Source organism: Myotis lucifugus, unplaced genomic scaffold (assembly GCF_000147115.1).
Source record: "Myotis lucifugus unplaced genomic scaffold, Myoluc2.0 scaffold_119, whole genome shotgun sequence".
In the NCBI taxonomy this organism is placed as follows: domain Eukaryota; kingdom Metazoa; phylum Chordata; class Mammalia; order Chiroptera; family Vespertilionidae; genus Myotis; species Myotis lucifugus.
Window position 1 is genome coordinate 3,346,042 of NW_005871167.1, and position 17,927 is coordinate 3,363,968.

Consider the following 17,927-nt stretch of genomic DNA (forward strand, 5'->3'; position numbering starts at 1 on the left):
TTTAAGGCTTGGAAGGACATCCTCAACCGGGAGCTTTTGTTTATTTACCCTTTCAGAAGTAGTGGCTTCATTTCTTCCCTTATTAGGCAGGGAGAAGGCAGGCATCTCACCTCCTTCTGTTGCTATTGGCCCCTAGCCCTGCTGGGTGACAGGCTCTGGCAGTGCCCATGTGCCCTAGCTTTAGCTCCAATAAACAGTCTCCACGTTTCCCCCACCAAAGGTCTGCAGTGCTTGGGAGGGTCAGCGTTGGATTTAAGGAGCTAGAGTGCTAGGCGAGGACTCAGCCTGATGTGGCCTGGAACAAGGCTGGCCAGCCTTGGTCCTAGAGATTTATGGCTTCCCTCATCCCCCAAGGGGTGGCCTTTGTAGCAGCAATGAATGTGGTCAGCATTTCTTCAGTGAGGCAAAGGGCTCCTACAGGCTCTTCCCCAGCCCCTGGTCCATTGATCCTGGACTATCTCTCCCTTCACCCTGCTCAGGAAGGAAAACAGAACCGCATTTAGGGCACAGAAAACAAGTTTATTTGGTGAATGCTGATGGCAGACATCATCCAAGAGATACAAACTGGGAAAAGTGCTGTGACAAGAGAACTTGGGAAGCCTTCAGGGCTAATACAGTCTCACACAGGGGAAGGCACAAGGCTCTGGGCACACTGGGAATGTCTTCAGCCGTTCAACACCATTCGGACGAGCTCTGTGGAAAGGAGAGAGTGTAAACCAGGGGGCAGGGCCCAGGGGAGGGGACCACCAGGGGCCAGGAGACCATTAAGACCACGAAGGTGGCATAAGAACGGACGTGCCTGCCGCAACCAACCTTGGGGTCAGTTTGCAGAGGAGTCACCTTGAGTCTGACCAGTTCTCTAGGCCCCCAGCTCCCCTCCCAACAGCTGTTAGTTCCCACCCAACCTGAGCAGCAAGAACACAGCAGAGGCAGAAAAGTTCTTAACTACACCTAAAGCTACTGTCAGCCACTGGCAGGAGGAGAAGACAGAGTTTTGGGTTAGGGTACCTCCAAGCTGCCCAGCAGAAGGAAGGGGAAGAACTGTTCAGCTACAGCAGAACAATGGGGCAGGCAGCCCACCCCCCTATGCCAACCACCGCTGCTCCAGGGCCAAAGGATCCCCCTAAAGCAAGACGGGACAGGTGTCAGGGTTCCCAGGCACCAGCACTAAGGCCCCAGAAGTAAAACTTCAGAGCCCATTCTAGGAGAGGAGGTACCACACCCCCAGGCTGTCTTCCTCTTTGAGGACCCCTCCCCTCCCCAGTCAGCTCCATGCAGAAACATGCCAGAAGTCAGATGGTAGTAGGGGGAGGGCAGGGGCCAGAGAGCAAGTGGGGAAGAAAAACACTGGAGGGGTCAACTAGAGAAGGGGAGGCTGGGAGGAGCCGTACCCGCCCCACGGGCCCGTCACCCCGACAGGATATGCCTCACAAATGCTGCAGGAAGGAAGAGACATTAATGGTGAAGACAAGACACACACATGGGGTGAGGGGTCAGGCAGTGGGGACATAGACATTCCATTTATTTTACTTCCCATTCCTTCCCCCCCCTTCACACCACGTGACCCGTCCTTTCCTGCCATACACCCCTGGCCTCCCGCTCCTGGGCTGGGCAGGGCCCTGCCTCTTGCCTGGCACTTTTTGGAGCCCAAGTCCAGGGACAGGGAAAGCCCCAAACTGTACTTGACCTGCCCCGAATGGCTGCTTCCTCCAGTTTGTCCCTCACCTTCATAGTTGATACAACCATTGCTGTCCTCGTGCCCTGCCACCAGCATCTCTACTTCTTCCTCCGTCATCTTCTCACCTGCAGAGGGAAGGAGAGCATTGTGGGAACTGCGTGACAGGTGAAGTGTCTATCAGGTGGCCCTCGGCTCAAGGAGGAAGGGTAGGGCCTCACCCAGTGTGACGAGAACATGCCGGATCTCGGCACCCATGACAGTGCCGTTCCCCTCCTTGTCAAACACCCTCAGGCCTTCGACGTAGTCCTCATAGGTGCCCTGGTCCTTGTTCTTGGCCACCGTCTGCAGCATGGGCAGGAAGTGCTCAAAGTCCAGCACCTTCACATTCATCTCTGCCATAAAGGAGGCAGGAGGAAAGTCACACAAGTGCTCAGAACCGAGGGGGTCACAGGGTCACAGCCGAACAGACCGCTCCCACTCCAAGCAGAAGAAACCCATGGGATTTGCTAGTCAAGACAAGACCTGCTTGAGTTTGGGGCTACACAGGCAAAGGGAGCGCTGAGCTGAAGGACTGGGCCCTCCCCCACCCTGAGGGGCTGTTCCTGAGGACCCTCACCATCGCTCTTGGGGTTCCCCAGGACCTTGAGCACCTCGGCGTTGGTGGGGTTCTGGCCCAGGGCCCGCATCACGTCCCCGCACTGGCTGTACAGGATCTTGCCATCCCCTGTTCGGTCAAACAGCTGGAAGGCCTCCTTGAACTCTGAGGATCCAGATACACATCAGCACCGGGCACACGGGGGCTAAACCAAACCCTCATGGTGTCCGTTCCCATTCAACTTTAATCGTGGAAACCCGATATGATCCCTGTGCGCCAAAGTCCCTAAGAGGGACGGACCCAGAGTCCGCGACTCCCGACTCAGGTGTCCCAGGTAAGGACACAGCCCTGCTCCCCCGGGCAGTAGCCACACATTTACACACACACACACACACACACACACACACACGCCCCACCCCGCGGCCCGGCCTCCTAACCGGCCCAGCCTCCGCCGGGACCCGCAGGAATGCGCCGCCGCCCCGGCTGGGCCGGTCCTTATAAGGAAGCGGGAGCGGCGGCCGGGCCGGGGCAGCCTCCGGCCACTCCCCACCTCGCCGTTCGGCGAAAGTGTCCTCCGCCAACTCCCCGGCCCCGCTGTTACAGAAGAGCGGGCCCCTGGTGTTAGTCCTCACAAGTCCAAGCGGGAGGGGGCGGGGGGGGGGAGAGTTGTCAGGAGAGAAGGGGCGGAAGCTGGTTACGGGTCGGAGGCGCACAGCAGCGCAGACCCCTCCCGCCCCGCAGCAGGCAGCGGGCGGCCAAGCTGTCTCATGCCCACACCCTCACTCACCCAGAGCGGGGGCTCAGATCTGGATGGAAGGAGAGGGAGGAAGAGAGGGAGACAGAAGATGGAGGCTCCAGGAGGAGGAACCCGGAGGCGCCCCTGGAGGCGCGGAAGAGAGGACAGGCGGGGTCAGGGGCTAGAGGAGTCCCCGAGCGCGACCTCAGGGGGCGCGTCGCCTACCTGCGGTCTGGTCCTCGGTGAAGTCGCACTGCGCGGAGAAGAGGGGGGCGGTCAGAGCTGAGCTCCACACCCCGAGCTTCCAGCCCCGTCCCCCACAACCACCAACGCCGGCCCCGCGCCGGGGACTCGTTCGCTTCCCAGCAGGACAACTCCCCAGACTTCCCAACCCTGCCGCCAATCTCCCAGGCCCTCGGGGCCCCTTTACCCCTACCCCCAACTTCCCGCCTCTCGCCCCCAACCCCGCTCTCCCCCCCAGGCCCGGGCCCCACCATCTTGGCTGCCGAGCTCTGCGGGACCCGTTCCTGCAGTAATGGCTCCGGCTGCCGGCCCAGCCCTAGTCTTCGAACGTCCCGATGACGTCACCCTCAGCGGGCCCAGCCAATAGGATTCCTGGCCGGGGCTTATGCAGATGACCTGCTACATTAGTCATGAGATGGGCGGGGCCCGCCGCTGCTCATTTCTCCCGAGCCGCACCTGGGGCACGGGGACCGCGCCGGTAGATGGTGTGGGGAGGGGCGCGAGGAACCTGCCCTTTGGAGCAGCGGGAAGACGGAGGAGAACGGATCGGGGAGAGGAGAGCCCTCGCTTCCCTCCCTCCCACCCCCAGCCCTGAAGAAAGCAGCAGTCGGAGGCCAGGGGAGGAACCGTCTCTTTATTTTGAAACAATAGGTGGCCTCCTAGTGGTAGGAACATGCTTCCGCCTGCGGGAGGCCCAGTGTCCGACCCCACGCCATCTGTGGAAAAAGGTGAAAAGTTGCCAAACCCCAGCACGCATACGTAGAACAGGAAAACGCACTGCCCAGCTTTGGTGCCCAGGCGGAGGGCCGGAAGGAGACTAGTCTGCCCAGGCGAGTAGGAGGCCCTACCTGCAGAGCTCACACGCTGAGGATGTGCTTCAGGAAGGCTGCGGAGGAAGCGAGAGGGGCTTCAGGGCAGGCGGAGGATGGTCGTCTGACTCTGGGTAGCCCCGGCCCCAGGGTGCCCACACCGCAGACCGGGAGCCTCCTGCCGCCCCTCCTCCCGTGCCGTCTGCTCCTCGGCCCCCTCACCTTCATAGTTGATGCAGCCATTGCTGTCCTCATGTCCTGCTAGAACGGTCTCCACCTCCTCTTCAGTCATCTTCTCTCCTGAGCCCCAGACACAATGTTTTAGCCGCTGTCTTCCCTCCCTGCCCAACCAGGCCACCCTATTCTGTGTTGTACCTCCCCTCCTCCCACCCTGGAGATTTGCCCGCAGCAAGAGAAGCCAAAGGAATCCTCTCCTTGTGTAACGGTAAGGCCTTGAATGTGTCCCTGCATCTTGCTTTCCATTTCACCTGCATTAGCACCAGGTGCAAGCTTCCACAATGAAACTAAGAGAGAGTACCAGATCACAGAGCGCCAGCATCTCTTCCAAAAGGGAACCTCAAATCTCCCACCTCTTCCCTTCCCCTGCCCTTTGGGAGGCATCTGTGCCCCTTCGCACTTTAGCCTCTGCAGGAAGAAGCCCGTCAGATTCTGCCCCCAGGGCTCTGACCTTCCCAGTCTCCTGCCCATGACCTACAGGACAGTAATCCCTCCCTGGCTCCTCCTACTGGGCAGCCTTCTTTTCGGTCCACTCTCTTCTCTCCATCCCACAGTTCTGGTCTGAGCCTCACCCAGGGTGGTGAGGACATGTCTGAGCTCTGCTCCCATGACTTTGCCGTTCCCTTCTTTGTCAAACACCCGGAGCCCCTCCAGGTAGTCTTCATATGTGCCTTGGTCTCGGTTCTTGGACACCGCCTGGAGCATGGGCAGGAAAGTCTCGAAGTCCACGCGCCGGGACTTCAGCTCTGAAGGTTTAAGAGGTGAGGGAGAGGTCACTGCGGTGTCACCTAGGACCCAGCTCCCATCCCACCCATGAAGGCTTTGCTCCTGTCCAACATTCAGGATGTTTCTCTGCCCCTGCGTGGACAGTTTTTGAAGTCATGAGACCCACCTCAGCATCTTTTGTCACCTTACCAACATTCCTCTGTTCCACCACCAAACTGAAAAGCCCCACTGTTCCAGTGGTCCCCTCACCATCACTCTTGGGGTTCCCCAGAATCTTGAGGACCTCGGCGTTGGTGGGGTTCTGGCCCAGGGCCCTCATCAAGTCTCCACACTGGCTGTACAGGATCTTGCCATCCCCTACTCGGTCAAACAACTCAAAGGCCTCCTTGAACTCTGAAGTATAAAGAGATATCAGTGTTGACCAGGGTCCCATCACCCCCAGACAGAGAGGAAGTTGAGAAACTATGTGTTAGAGCTGGGCAGAACAGGGGACTAGTGTGGGAGGTTTCAAGGTGAGGACTGGAATAGGGGAATAGAAAGAGAATCTGACCAGGGGCTCGGGCCTAGACAGTGGGCTCAGGGGACCAACGTCTCCTCACCCTCCAGCTGGTCCTTGTTAAACTGGATCTGTGGACGAAAAGAGCAGGTGAGGAGGGATCACAGGGCTCATTCAATTCCTCTGTATCACTCCTCCCAACCAACTGCCAGCTACCTCTGGGGAGGGGCTCACAGGGACCAGGCTGAGAGCCCAGCCACCTCAGTCCCATTCCCAGATCTGGACTTTGGGAGAATCCCAAGAGGAGGAATTATCAGGGGGGAGGGTTTCCTAGGAACAGGGTTAATCCCATGCCACCTGTTCCCCTCCCTCCACTGCCCTGAGCCCTGCATCCCTCACATAACTGGGGGCTGAACAAAAGCTAAATTTACTCCTGGCCCCCAGCTGTGATTGTCTAACAAGTCTGTCCTCTTTAGCCTTCCCTCCTGGGGTTCAGAGATATGGCCTTTAGAGCTAAACACAGGCAGTAGCTCCCTCCCTTCACCTTGAAACTGTCCTGGGAACCCAGATGTTCCCCATCTCACAGTCCCTGCCTCCAGCAGGGGAGTCCGTGTGTGTGAACGTGTGTACGTACACACGTGTGTTACAGGTTAATGGGGAGAACAACAGAGATACTAGCAGAGTCATAAGCCTGGATGCTTCCAAATGATGGATCCAGGGGAGCCCCCAATATCATTTCAGTGCGCACTGATTCCTACCTTCTAGATACCTCCTAATTCCCTAGGCTGTATTCCACCCTTGGACCACCCCCCCAAATTCTTTCTTCACTTTCCGGCACTCACCACCACTTTGGAGAGATCCATGGGGGGCTCCCAAGTTTTCTCAGGGCCTGAAGGGGCAGCTGCCGCTTGCTCAGCCTTGGACTTGGCTGGAGAAGCCCCTGCTGCTGGCTTGGGAGCCGGCTTGGAGATAGGGGGTCCCGCTGGTTTCTTCACAGGAACATCCTTCTTGGGAGGCATGATGTCCGGTGGCCAAAGGACAGTGTGCCGATGGGGGCACCCATCTCTGTTTAAATAGCCAGGGAGTCTGGGATGTTAAGGGGCGGGAGCAGAGGCCGGGAGCCAGTTGGCGGTGGGGAGGGTGAAATAGAGGAGAGATCTGCCGGCCTGCTCTCATTCCCCTGGCCTCCCATGGTTCAGGACTCCTGCCCCAAGGCCTCCTCCCTTCTGTCTACGCTGCCCCAAAGGCTGGCCAGAACAATGGCCCTTTGGGGGCCATGGAAAAGAAAAGAAAAAACAGAGGCTGCCCAGAATGGGGGAATTAACCTCCCAGGGAGGACAGGATGCTTGCTAGTGACACTGAGATAGGGGTGAAGCAGAGAAGGGGATCCAGGAATTCCAGGCCCGCAACCCCTTGACTCAGAGTAGCCCCTTTTTCTAGCAGCTTTAGACTCTTGAAAGATGAGGCAGAAGGGCGGGGGAACTGACATAGTTAAAGTGGAGTCTGGGGGCAGTGAAAAGGTAGAGAAAAAAAACAAGCATCCTCACCACTCCCCTCGGACCATGGATGAGGAGGGGGGGCAGTTGACCCCGAACAGCCTAGTAATCCCCAATACTTGTAATTACTGTCCTCCTCCCTCCCGGCCCAGAACTGGAACTGTGCACAATATAGACAAAGGATAGTAATAGAAAACTGTGACCCGCATCCACTGGCTCCTGTGCCATGGAGTTGGGGGGCGGGGGGGAGGGGGCAACGACCAGTTTAACACCCACCACCCACACTCCCAAGGAAGAAACCCTTAAACCATCAGTCATTCAAGTCAGACAAAAGTAGGGCGCCTGCCGAATCTACAGGATTCCCTGGTGGCACCCTGAGGGGACGGGCGGGCTCAGAGAGACAAAGGGCCTAAATTCTAAAATCTCTAATCCAACAGGATGTGGGAGGTCCTCCCTCGCCCCAACCGGAGGGATAACAAAATCCTTGGATCAGGTGCCAGATGACACCTTGCTGGGGGCACAGGAGAAGGGTCCAAGCCAGGGGCCTTAGGGAGAGGGGAGGGGTTGCTGGCTACTTTTGCTCTGGGGAGAAAGGGGAGGATTTGGGTAGCATTCTGAGGAAGACAGTAGTGATTCCATTTAGGCCCTGTGGTTCACAGAGTAGCTGTTGTCTTCCACTCGCAAAAACAACCAAAAAAAAAAAAACACCCAAAAACGTCTGAACCTCATTACTGCAAATTGTCCCATTTCAGGAAGATCAGCATCATTTCTGTGGAATACATTACACACAAACACACACACACAAACACGACTTAAGTAAAGGGGGGTCCTTTCCCAGCTCTGCAAAACTCACCCTGCAGGATCCAGGTGAGGGACGGAGGCGGGGCGCAGGGCGGCCGCGGCCCCGGAGGGGTTAACTCCGCGGCCCCCGAGCATGTCGGGAGTTGTAGTCCGCGCGCGCCCGCGGGCTCCCGGAGCCGCGGCTCTGCAGCTCGAAAAGGACGCTGGGAAGGTGACTTCCGGCCTGAGGCTGCGGTGAGTGACTCAAGTCCTTTCAGGCGAGATTTCTGTCCCGGAACTGAAAGGCAGTGAGCAATTGGCAATCCTCACCCCTGACCTAAACCCGTGGGGGGCCCTCAGGATGCGCCCCTGGCTGAGCGCAGAGTCCTCCGCGTGGCGTGGGCGGCCGGCGGGAGGGGAGCTTGTAGGAAGCCCTGGCGAGAGTGGTGCAGGCTCTTTAGCTTCCGCCTACCATTTAGTAGAGGGAACAGAGCCTGCCAGAGGCCGGTCCACCCTTGCTGCTTGACAGTCGCTGCAGGGAAGAAACATCTGCACAGCATATGTTTCAAGGGACCTGGCGTATATGGCATACTGTTCTTAATATGTTTGCTCCCCCTCTTAGCGCTATGTGTTACAACCAGAACCACCTCCCTGAGAAAGGTTGTTTCCCCAGGTGGGGATTTTTCCCTGTAGTTAGGGATTAACAGGACTAAGGAAGAGAATAAATCAGTAAAACCCCCTAGTGTTACAGAAATACCATGTACGACTTATGAAGAACTTGGACTAAGACTGTTGGCAATAAATTTGGGACTTGTTGGGCCCACATCCCCAGGGGTCTGCCCACCAGGGAAAGCACCAAAGCCGATACCCCTGGAGACCCACCAACACAGGGCAGTCCCAGGGAAGGCAAGCAGCGGGGCTGGGAGGACATAACCTTTACTGGGTAGGATAATCTCCTTCAGTCACTTCCTTGTAGCTTAGAGCAGTAGAATAGTGACCTTGGAATAGCCCTTATAATGGAACACAGAGATTAACCTAGACAAGATTAAAATCAGCAGAACTAGGTAGAGACAGGATTTTGGGCAAAGGTCAGATAAGAAACTATGAAAATGAAACAAGGAACTGTAAAAGGTTACCCAAAACATACCATGATGTGATTATAGAGGCATGCTTATAGGATCAAATGGTATAAATACAGATGTAACAGGACAATAAAAAGAGAACCTGGCTAGAGAACCTGGCTATGCTGATAGACTGAACGCTGTCTCCAAGTCATTCCTTCTTCGCTGACTCCGTCCACACCTTTGGGAACCCCTGGACCTGCTGGGGCTGGACCTGCCCCAGTCTCACCCAGTCGAAATTTCTTCATACTGCGGCCCGCACATGCACCAGCCACCCGGTAATAACCTCGCGGGTCTCCTTGGACTGCAGTCTGACTCTGACACCTCTGCCCAGTGTTGGACAGCTCTGCCCTAGACAGGGATCAAAGGTCTCCTCTGTTGGGAGGGAACCAGCCCGGCCAAGCCCACCTTCACGCCCTGGATCAGTAAACTCCCTGCAAGCATCTCCTGCTGGAGCCTGGGGCTGCCTGGTCACGCAAGTCAGTGGGTGGAGGGCAGGAAAGTTGAGGCATGAGTTAACTTTCTGGGTAGTAAATGGTGTTTGTTAGTTGGAGAAAGCTTCTCAGAAGATTAGTAATGGGTTGTGTAACAAATAAGGATGAGGAGGAGTTAGCAGCCATTCCTGGAGGCCTCTACAAAGCAGGCACTGCATGAGGGGCCAATTATCTCAGAGAGGCATCATAGGGGGTGCTGAAGAGTATGGGCTCAGCCCGGCCGGTGTGGCTCAGTGGTTGAGCACCACCCTACGAACCAGGAGGTCACTGTTTGATTCCCCATCAGGGCGCATACCCGGGTTGCAGCCTCGTGGGCTCAATCCCCAGTGGGGGGCATGCAGTAGGCAGCAGATTAATGATTCTCTTGCATAATTGATGTTACTGTTTCTCTCTCCCTCTCCCTTCCTCTCTGAAATCAATGAAAAAAGAAAAAAATAGTATGGGCTCAGGCCAGCCTGCTTACATTTGAATCCAGGTTATGTCAGGTATTTACTGGCAACAGTCTAGCAAGTTTTGTTCTCTCTGTGCCTCAGTTCCCCCATCTGTGAAATCAGGATAAATCTACCTCATAGAGCCTAGCCGGTTTGGCTCACTGGATAGAGCGTCGGCCTGCGGACTGAAGGGTCTCAGGTTCGATTCCAGTCAAAGGCATATGCCTTGGTTGCAGGCACATCCCCAGTAGGGGGTGTGCAAGAGGCAGCTGATGGATCCGGTCCAGTTTAAGAACCCATTGTGGCCCTCGAGTCGAAAAGTTTGCCCACCCCTGACCTAGGGCCTAGCCGGTTTGGCTCGTTGGATAGAGCGTCAGCCTGCAGACTGAAGGGTCTCAGGTTCGATTCCGGTCAAAGGCATGTACCTTGGTTGCGGGCACATCCCCAGTAGGGGGTGTGCAAGAGGCAGCTGATGGATGTTTCTCTCTCATCGATGTTTCTAACTCTCTATTCCTCTCCCTTCCTCTCTGTAAAAAAATTCAATAAAATATATTTTTTTAAAAATCTACCTCATAGGGCGGTGGGGAGGATTAAATGTGTTAATATTAGTAAAACAGAATGGGGCTGTCACAGAGTAAGTAGTATGTAAATGTTTGTTAAGTAGATTTCCTTTAAATATATATATATTTTATTGATTTTTTTACAGAGAGGAAGGGAGAGGGATAGAGAGTTAGAAATATCGATGAGCTGTCTCCTGCACACTCCCTACTGGGGATGTGCCCGCAACCAAGGTACATGCCCTTGACCGGAATCGAACCTGGGACCCTTCAGTCCACAGGCCGACGCTCTATCCACTGAGCCAAACCAGTCAGGGCAGTAGATTTCCTTTAATCTTCCCAACATGTGAGCTAGCTGGTATTTGCTCCTTTTTACATCCATAAAGGACCACGAGCACGAAGAGATGGAGAGTAAGAATGAATACATTTCTCATAAGTGTGTGATTATGATGTATGGGGAAGGGCCACACCACAAGTGCCTTTTTGGGTCTTCCATCACTTCCACAGAAGTTAGGTCGAATATATGGTTTGTCTGGTTTTCTTTTCTCCTCTTCCTTTCCTCAACCTATAGCCCTCTTTTAGCACTTTGCCAAGGAGAAGAGGTCATGGCATCATCTGACTTTCTAGCATGTTTGTCTTTAATAGAGGAGTAGTGCAAAAAGAAGAGATGAAGACACTTGGCAAATGAGGTTGGAGGACTAGCCTCCATTTCTGTACTATGGGTCTTGTGCAAACTGAACTGGATATGTCTTAACCGGCAGAGCTGATTTATATATATTGTATGTGGATTTTCTGTAACAAATGCCTATCTTCTTTTCTTTCCCTACGTAGTATGTGACTTGTATGTTCTTAGGATACTTATTCTACTATTGGTCTCAACATAAAATAATTAGGAAGGGCATATCTTTAAAAAGAAAAAGAAACATACATTTAAAATCCAACAGAACAATTTTTGGAATTATACAGTACTATAGATCTTCTGTAGCTTGAATAATTGTGGATTCACCTTATACAACTTCGCTAACCCTTTAAACACTAGCTAATGTGTTAATATGTTTAGGTAAAAGGAACATTTGTTTCCTAAGTAAATAGGAGTTTGTTAAGAAAGATGTCTATAGTCCTCTGGTATTCTGACCATAAAGTGGTGCTGGTGGCAACTCATAATGGAAAGACGAGGGAGGATAATGGGGATGTTTTATGATACACAGATAGTTTATAAAGTCCTTTCCAAGTCCCATTTTTATAGGCCCATAATAGATGCATGATATAAACCGAAAATAAGTGTTGTGATATGTAATGTTAGTTTCATTTTGTAATGTTCTAAACCAGTGGCTCTCAGACTTAGCTATTTTTCAGAATCTCCTGGGAGCTTTGTAATAGACAAACTTTGAGACTGTGCCCGTAAAGATCTGTGTTAGGGCCTGGGAATCTATTTGAAATATGTTTAGCCCAATGGAAAGCACACAATAAACTAACAAACATAGGTAACCACAGCTTTAATAAAAGGAGTGATAACCTGGCTGGTGTGGCTCAGTGGTTGAGCATCTACCTGTGAACCAGGAGGTCACGGTTTGATTCCAGGTCAGGGCACATGCCTGGGTTGCAGGCTTGATCCCCAGTGTGCAGCCAATCAGTTATTCTTTCTCATCATTGATGGTTCTATCTCTCTCCCTCTCCCTTCCTCTCTGAAATCAATCAAAATGTATTTTTAGCCCTAGCTGGTTTGGCTCAGTGGATAGAGCGTCGGCCTGTGGACTGAAGGGTCCTGGGTTCCATTCCGGTCAAGGGCACATGCCTGGGTTGCAGGCTCGATCCCCAGTAGGGGACGTGCAGGAGGCAGTCAATCAATGATTCTCTCTCATCATTGCTGTTTCTATCTCTCTCTCCCTCTTCCTTCCTCTCTGAAATCAATAAAAATATATTTTTAAAAATAAAATAAATTTTAAAAAGGAATGATATTTTCAAAATGTACATTTGATTGTGTCATCTTTCAACTCAAAATCCTTCCATGTGTGTTTTTTTTTCTTTTTATCTCACCTGAGGATATGTCTTCATTGATTTTAGAGAGAGAGGGAAGGAGAGAGAGAAACATCGATCAGTTACCTCCTACACATGCCCCGATTGGGGATTGAACCTGAAACCTGGTATGTACCCTGACAGATAATAGAACACGTGACCCTTTCGTGCACAGGATGACACTCCAACCAACTGAGCCAGAGCCCATGTGTGTGTGCTTTTAAAAAAAAATTATTTTTATTAGTTGATTTGAGAGAGAGAGGAAGAAGGAGAGAGAGAGAAACATCAATTTGTTGTTCCACTTATTCATTTATTGGTTGCTTCATATATGTGCCATGACCGGGAATGGAACCCACAATCTTGGTGTATCTGGATGATGCTCTAACCAGCTGAGCTACCCGGCCAGGGCAGGCCCATGTGTTCTGATAGAGATTAAATCCTCACATTGGCCCACAAATGTCAGCACAGTTTCAAACACTCCTTGCCTGTACCAGTCACACCTCTGTATCAGCCACACCTAATAGCTTTCAGAGCTTCAGAGGTGTCCTGTGTCCTCTTTGCTCACGTTGTTGTCTCTGTCTTTTATGTCTCTGCTCCCTCTCCACACCAACCCACACTGTTTCTAGGACCAAAGCGCAGTGTCTGGCATGTACTGGGCCCTCATATATCTGTAGAATGAATGGCTATCAGAGTGAAAAGGAAGACTTAAGGATGAACACCGATACTAGTAAGTCGATAGGGAAATGGGTTGGGGATTTAAGAGACTGAGAGTTCCCGTGTATTGGACTCTTAGTTTTACCCTGAAGTAGAAGGTGGGGTGATTGATTTGCTAAGAGAGGAAGTAGAAGGAGGTGACTTGAGAAAGTAGTAAGGGTCTGAAGTAGGTACTATGAAAGATAGGAGACAGTTTACTGGGGACCAATTCACAAATACTCATTTAATATTTACCAAGTGCCGACTCAGAGCTTTGCACATGAACTTGCTTCGCAGCATGGAGGGTGATTGCAATGGGAGATCATGAATTTGTAATGGTGCCAATCTACAAGGTGGTGATTTCCTGCCTCCAGCAGAACTCAGCTGTTTGGATGATTAACTAGAGAAAAGAGGCAGCTGGAATGGTAATGCGTTGGGGTTTTGTGGAATAGAGATGATGGATTAACATGGGATTGAGGGAACTGAGGGTCTGAGTAAAAGAGTATTTATGATCCACAACAAATAGAGAAGGAGTGAGTATAGCAGTGACTTAAGTTGAGAGAATATGGAAAGTCACTAAAGGCTGGAGTTTCAAGGAGGTTGAAGAAGTGAGGTAGTCGGAGACAGAGTTGGAGTTGTAGAAAATAGTGCATCTGAGATTAATATTTCAAAGGATATCCAAGAATGCAAGAATACTAGGATGAGTGGCCATGGGAGTGAATGATTGAAAGGGTAGTGAAGTGAAGGTCATTGGACTTGAGGATGATGTCTCTTAGGGTTCTTTCAATTGCAAATAGCAAAAATCTGACTGAAGCTGGCTAAACAGTAAGGAGAATTTATTGGCTTACATGAAAAGTCAAGAGGTTGTGTGGGTTTTAGGTTCATTTTGATCCACAAGTTCAGGACATGACAAAAGGGATCTGTTCTCTAATTCTCTTGCCACTGTTTTCCACGTGTTAGCACCCCTCTAGGGTCCCCTCCTGGAGCCAGGGAGGGCTCAGCTGCACAGCTATGACATCCTTACACCACAAGAGAAGTGGGTGAGCTTCTCTTAACCGTTGGGATAATTCCTAGACTTCACCCTGACTAGACCAACTTAGAAAAATGCCTGTCTACCCTTGAACATTGTGATCACTATGGCCAGGGAAATATCATGCCCGGATTGACTTAGGCGTGAGTTATTGCTCACCCTTGTGGCCACCCAGAGTATGTCCTTGCCACTGGAGGTGGATTGAAAGGATGTTGGGGAGGAAACCAACAATGTCTACCACAATGAGGAACTATGATGCTAATTATTGAGTAATATACAGTGTACATTGAATGACAGCAGTATTTAGGATGCCACACTCTTCAGTAATATTGAGTGTCGTGCATTTAATAAATGACAGAGTTGAAAGAAGGTAGAGACAGTTTCTCAGATTGGCATTATCTCTAAAGGAGCTGAAATTTTTACTGCTCTGAGAATAACGATGGGAAAATAGTATTGGGGTGCAAGGAGAATGCGGATCCCACCTCCCATTATAAGTATGTGGGGTTCAGGAGAAGGAGCAGTCTCCCCTGCAGGGTGTTCCAGGTGAAGGTGAGCCAAGTTTTAGGGGAGGCCGGAGTGAGCTTTGTGTGAAAAAGGTAAAGAATTATAAAGGGTAGAGTGAGTGGGAAGTGTTAGGTGGAGCTAGGCTTGCAGAGAGCACAGGGGAAAGGTCTGAGACGGAGGAGAACAGAGGAGACTGTATCGGGGCCCTTCAGCTGCTCCCTTCACTTCCTTTTATCCTTTACATCTTCCCTACATTCGCTTAGGTGTTCACTTACGTTCACTTATACTCTGCTTGCCCGATCACCCTACTCCTTCCTAGATTTTTCATTTCTTTTTTTAATCCTCACTTGAGGATGTGGGGTTGTTGTTTTTTTATTGATTTTAGAGAGAGAGGAAGGGAGAGAGAAAAATATCAATGTGAGAGAAAAACATCAATCATTTACCTCCCGCATGCATCCCAACTGGGGATTGAACCTGCACCTAGATATGTGCCCTGACGGGTAATCGAACCTGTAACCTTTTTGGTGTACAGGATGATACTCCAATCAACTGACGCACCCGACCAGGGCTTTAGTTCTTTTTTAAATTAAAAACCTTTATTTTTTAATAGATAATACATGGTACAGAATTCAAAAGGTATAAAAGGTATAAAAGGTATACAGTGAAAAGTAGTTCCCACCCCTCTTCCCAGAGTAACCAGAGCTGCCAGGTTCCTGTGTGTCCTCCCAGAGAATTCCTCGGCTTATGCACGCAGATGTGTTCGACATAAACGTGTGTGTGTACACACACATACTTCTGCCCACAAGCACACATTTTTCTCTATCTCCTTCTCAGTTCTTTTTTTTTTTTTCAATTGAGGAATAATTGACGTAGTAGTTTCAGGTGTACAACAAAATGATCACCACATTGTAAAAAAATCACTGCAGTAAGTGTAGTTAATATTCATCACCATATGTAGTTACAAAAAAATTATTTTCTTGTGAGAACTTTTAAAATCTAGTTTCTTAGTAATTTTTAACTATGCAATAGAGTACTATTAACTGCTGTCACCAGGCTGTACATCACATCCCCAGGACTTATTTTATTTTATTTTTTTAATATATTTTATTGATTTTTTACAGAGAGGAAGGGAGAGAGATAGAGAGTTAGAAACATCGATGAGAGAGAAACATCGATCAGCTGCCTCCTGCACATCTCCTCCTGGGGATGTGCCCGCAACCAAGGTACATGCCCTTGACCAGAATCGAACCTGGGACCCTTCAGTCCGCAGGCCAACGCTCTATCCACTGAGCCAAACCGGTTTCGGCGCCAGGACTTATTTTATAAGTAGAAGTTTGTACCTTTTGACCCCCTTAACCCAATTTACCCACCCCCACTCCTTCCTCTGACCACCTGCCTCTGACCACCAATCTGTTCTCTGTATCTGAGCTTTTTTTCTTTCTTTTTTTTTTTTTTTAACATTTTCATTGATTTCAGAGAGGAAGGGAAACGGAGAGAGAGAGATACATTAATGATGAGAGAATCACCAATCGGCTGCCTCCTGCACGCCCCCCACCGGGGACCGAGCCCACAACCCGGGCATGTACCCCCCAACCAGAATCGAACCTGGGACCCCTCAGTCCGCAGGCCAACGCTCCATCCACTGAACCAAACCGGCCAGGGCTGAGTTTTTAAGGTTTTTAAAATTAAATATTTTTTAGGGAGAGAGGAAGGGAGAGAGGGAGAACATTGATTGGCTGCCTCCTGCCCGCACCCAGGCCTGTGTCCTGGCCAGGCATTGAACTGGCAACCTTTCGCTGCACAGGATGCCGCCCAGCCCACTGAGCCAGCGGCCAGGGCAGTTTTTTTAAGATTCTATATATAGACCTGGCCAAGTAGCTCAGTTAGTTGGAGCATTGTCCTGAGATACCAAGGTTGCATGTCCGATCACCAGGGAACATACAAGAATCAACCAGTAAAAGAGAAAAGAGGGAGAAAAAAAAAAAAAAAGAACCAGTGACTCCCATTCTCCCTCCCAGAAGCACGCCTGCACCTTTCTGTTCCCCCTCCTTCCCCCGAAGTTATGCATCTGATGAACTCTAAGGGACGCCACCGGCTCGCAAACAGGGAACAATGGACAAGCAGCAGTTCCCCCCAACAAACCTGACCCTGTCTCCAAGGCCCTCTTTTTAATATATTTTTATTGATTTCAGAGAGAAGGGAGAGGGAGAGAGAGATAGAAACATCAATGATGAGAGAGAATCAGGATTGGCTGCCTTCTGCACGCCTCCTACTGGGGATCTAGCCTGCAACCCCGGGCATGTGCCCTTGACCGGAATCGAACCTGGGACCCTTCAGTCCGCAGGCTGACGCTCTATCCACTGAGCCAACCAGGCTAGGCCAAGGCCCCCTTTTCTCTGACTTCTTAGTGAGCCAAAGCAGCCCAGCTTAGACTCATTTGCACACCTACTCCCTCTCCTGTTGCTTCTTCTATCCTAGGCCCTTCCTTGTTTCACTGTCCCCAGCTTTAATAAATATCTTCTTAAAATCCTATATAATAAAAGGCTAATATGCAAATAGACTGAATGGCGGAACAACCGGAACAACTGAACAACCGGACAACCAGTTGCTATGACATGCGCTGACCAACAGGGGGCGTGCGTGGAACATGGTGAGCGTCAGCTGTGGAGGGATGGTGGAGCAGGTAAGCAGGGGCGCCAGACCAAGGCAGGGTGCTGGTTGCTGCCATTGGGGCGAGTCTGTGGTGGTTACTGAAAATTCTTTGCTCGCGCACTGCGGTCCCACCCAGCACTTGCACCTGCTGCCAGCACTGGCCCCGCTCGCACCCACAGCCAGCGCTGGAGCAGCCACTCACACCCACTGCCGGTGCCCAGCGCTGGTCCTGGCTCGGCGCCATCAGTGGGTGTGAGCAGCAGCTGCTGGCCCTGATCGCCCCTGAGGGCTTCTTCACCTCCCCCTGCTCCTGAGGGGCGATTGGAGTAGCAGCTGTCGTTCACACCCACTGCTGGCACCTTCAGCGGGTGTGAGCGGGGCCGGTGCGTGGGAGCCGTGGTGGCAGGAGTGGGGCTGCTGGCAGACAGGGAACTGGGGGCCCTGTGGTGGGAGGGGACAGGCGGGGGCACGGAGGATGGGCCAAGACCTGCCCCTGTGCCCACCACAGCCTCGTGGCCCACAGTTCCTTTCAAGGTGCACGAATTTGTGCACTGGGCCCCTAGTAAAAATATAAAAAGGATCAACCAGTGAGTGTATGGTGGGTGGAGCAACAAACCAATGTTTCTTTTTCCC

At 51.6% G+C, this 17,927-nt stretch overlaps 2 protein-coding genes across 3 annotated transcripts; both read right to left on the reverse strand.

Annotated features, from left to right (window-relative positions):
- Positions 1–498: 498 nt before the first annotated feature.
- MYL6 (myosin light chain 6) lies at positions 499–3,711 on the reverse strand. 2 transcript variants are annotated; one of them, XM_006093655.2, is made up of 7 exons: positions 3,504–3,711; positions 3,235–3,262; positions 2,295–2,438; positions 1,897–2,070; positions 1,726–1,803; positions 1,392–1,436; positions 499–693 (listed from the first exon to the last, which is right to left on the reverse strand). In XM_006093655.2, the coding sequence occupies exons 1-6, from the start codon at positions 3,504–3,506 to the stop codon at positions 1,408–1,410; spliced, it is 456 nt and encodes a 151-aa protein (XP_006093717.1). In that variant the 5' UTR covers positions 3,507–3,711; the 3' UTR covers positions 499–693; positions 1,392–1,407. The 2 variants fall into 2 exon arrangements, with proteins under 2 accessions (XP_006093717.1, XP_006093716.1); XM_006093654.2 differs by lacking the exon at positions 1,392–1,436 and having other exon boundaries at positions 3,504–3,710.
- Positions 3,712–3,866: 155 nt separating this feature from the next.
- MYL6B (myosin light chain 6B) lies at positions 3,867–8,011 on the reverse strand. The gene is made up of 8 exons (XM_006093657.3): positions 7,870–8,011; positions 6,363–6,585; positions 5,624–5,651; positions 5,274–5,417; positions 4,871–5,044; positions 4,284–4,361; positions 4,101–4,138; positions 3,867–3,968 (listed from the first exon to the last, which is right to left on the reverse strand). Exons 1-7 carry the CDS (start codon positions 7,950–7,952, stop codon positions 4,110–4,112), a joined length of 759 nt encoding a protein of 252 aa, XP_006093719.1. The 5' UTR covers positions 7,953–8,011; the 3' UTR covers positions 3,867–3,968; positions 4,101–4,109.
- Positions 8,012–17,927: the final 9,916 nt, after the last annotated feature.

What these genes read in the sequence shown, in the direction of transcription:
- MYL6 (XM_006093655.2), bottom strand. An exon ending in CACCGAGGACCAGACCGCAG is followed by an intron (nt 2,439 to 3,234) that starts GTAGGCGACGCG and finishes CTGGATCCTCAG; the next exon opens with AGTTCAAGGAGGCCTTCCAG. An exon ending in GCATGTTCTCGTCACACTGG is followed by an intron (nt 1,804 to 1,896) that starts GTGAGGCCCTAC and finishes TTCCCTCTGCAG; the next exon opens with GTGAGAAGATGACGGAGGAA.
- MYL6B (XM_006093657.3), bottom strand. Translation starts at nt 7,952, where the DNA reads ATGCTCGGGGGCCGCGGAGTTAACCCCTCCGGGGCCGCGGCCGCCCTG. An exon ending in TAACAAGGACCAGCTGGAGG is followed by an intron (nt 5,418 to 5,623) that starts GTGAGGAGACGT and finishes TTTATACTTCAG; the next exon opens with AGTTCAAGGAGGCCTTTGAG. An exon ending in GGGGAACCCCAAGAGTGATG is followed by an intron (nt 5,045 to 5,273) that starts GTGAGGGGACCA and finishes TTAAACCTTCAG; the next exon opens with AGCTGAAGTCCCGGCGCGTG.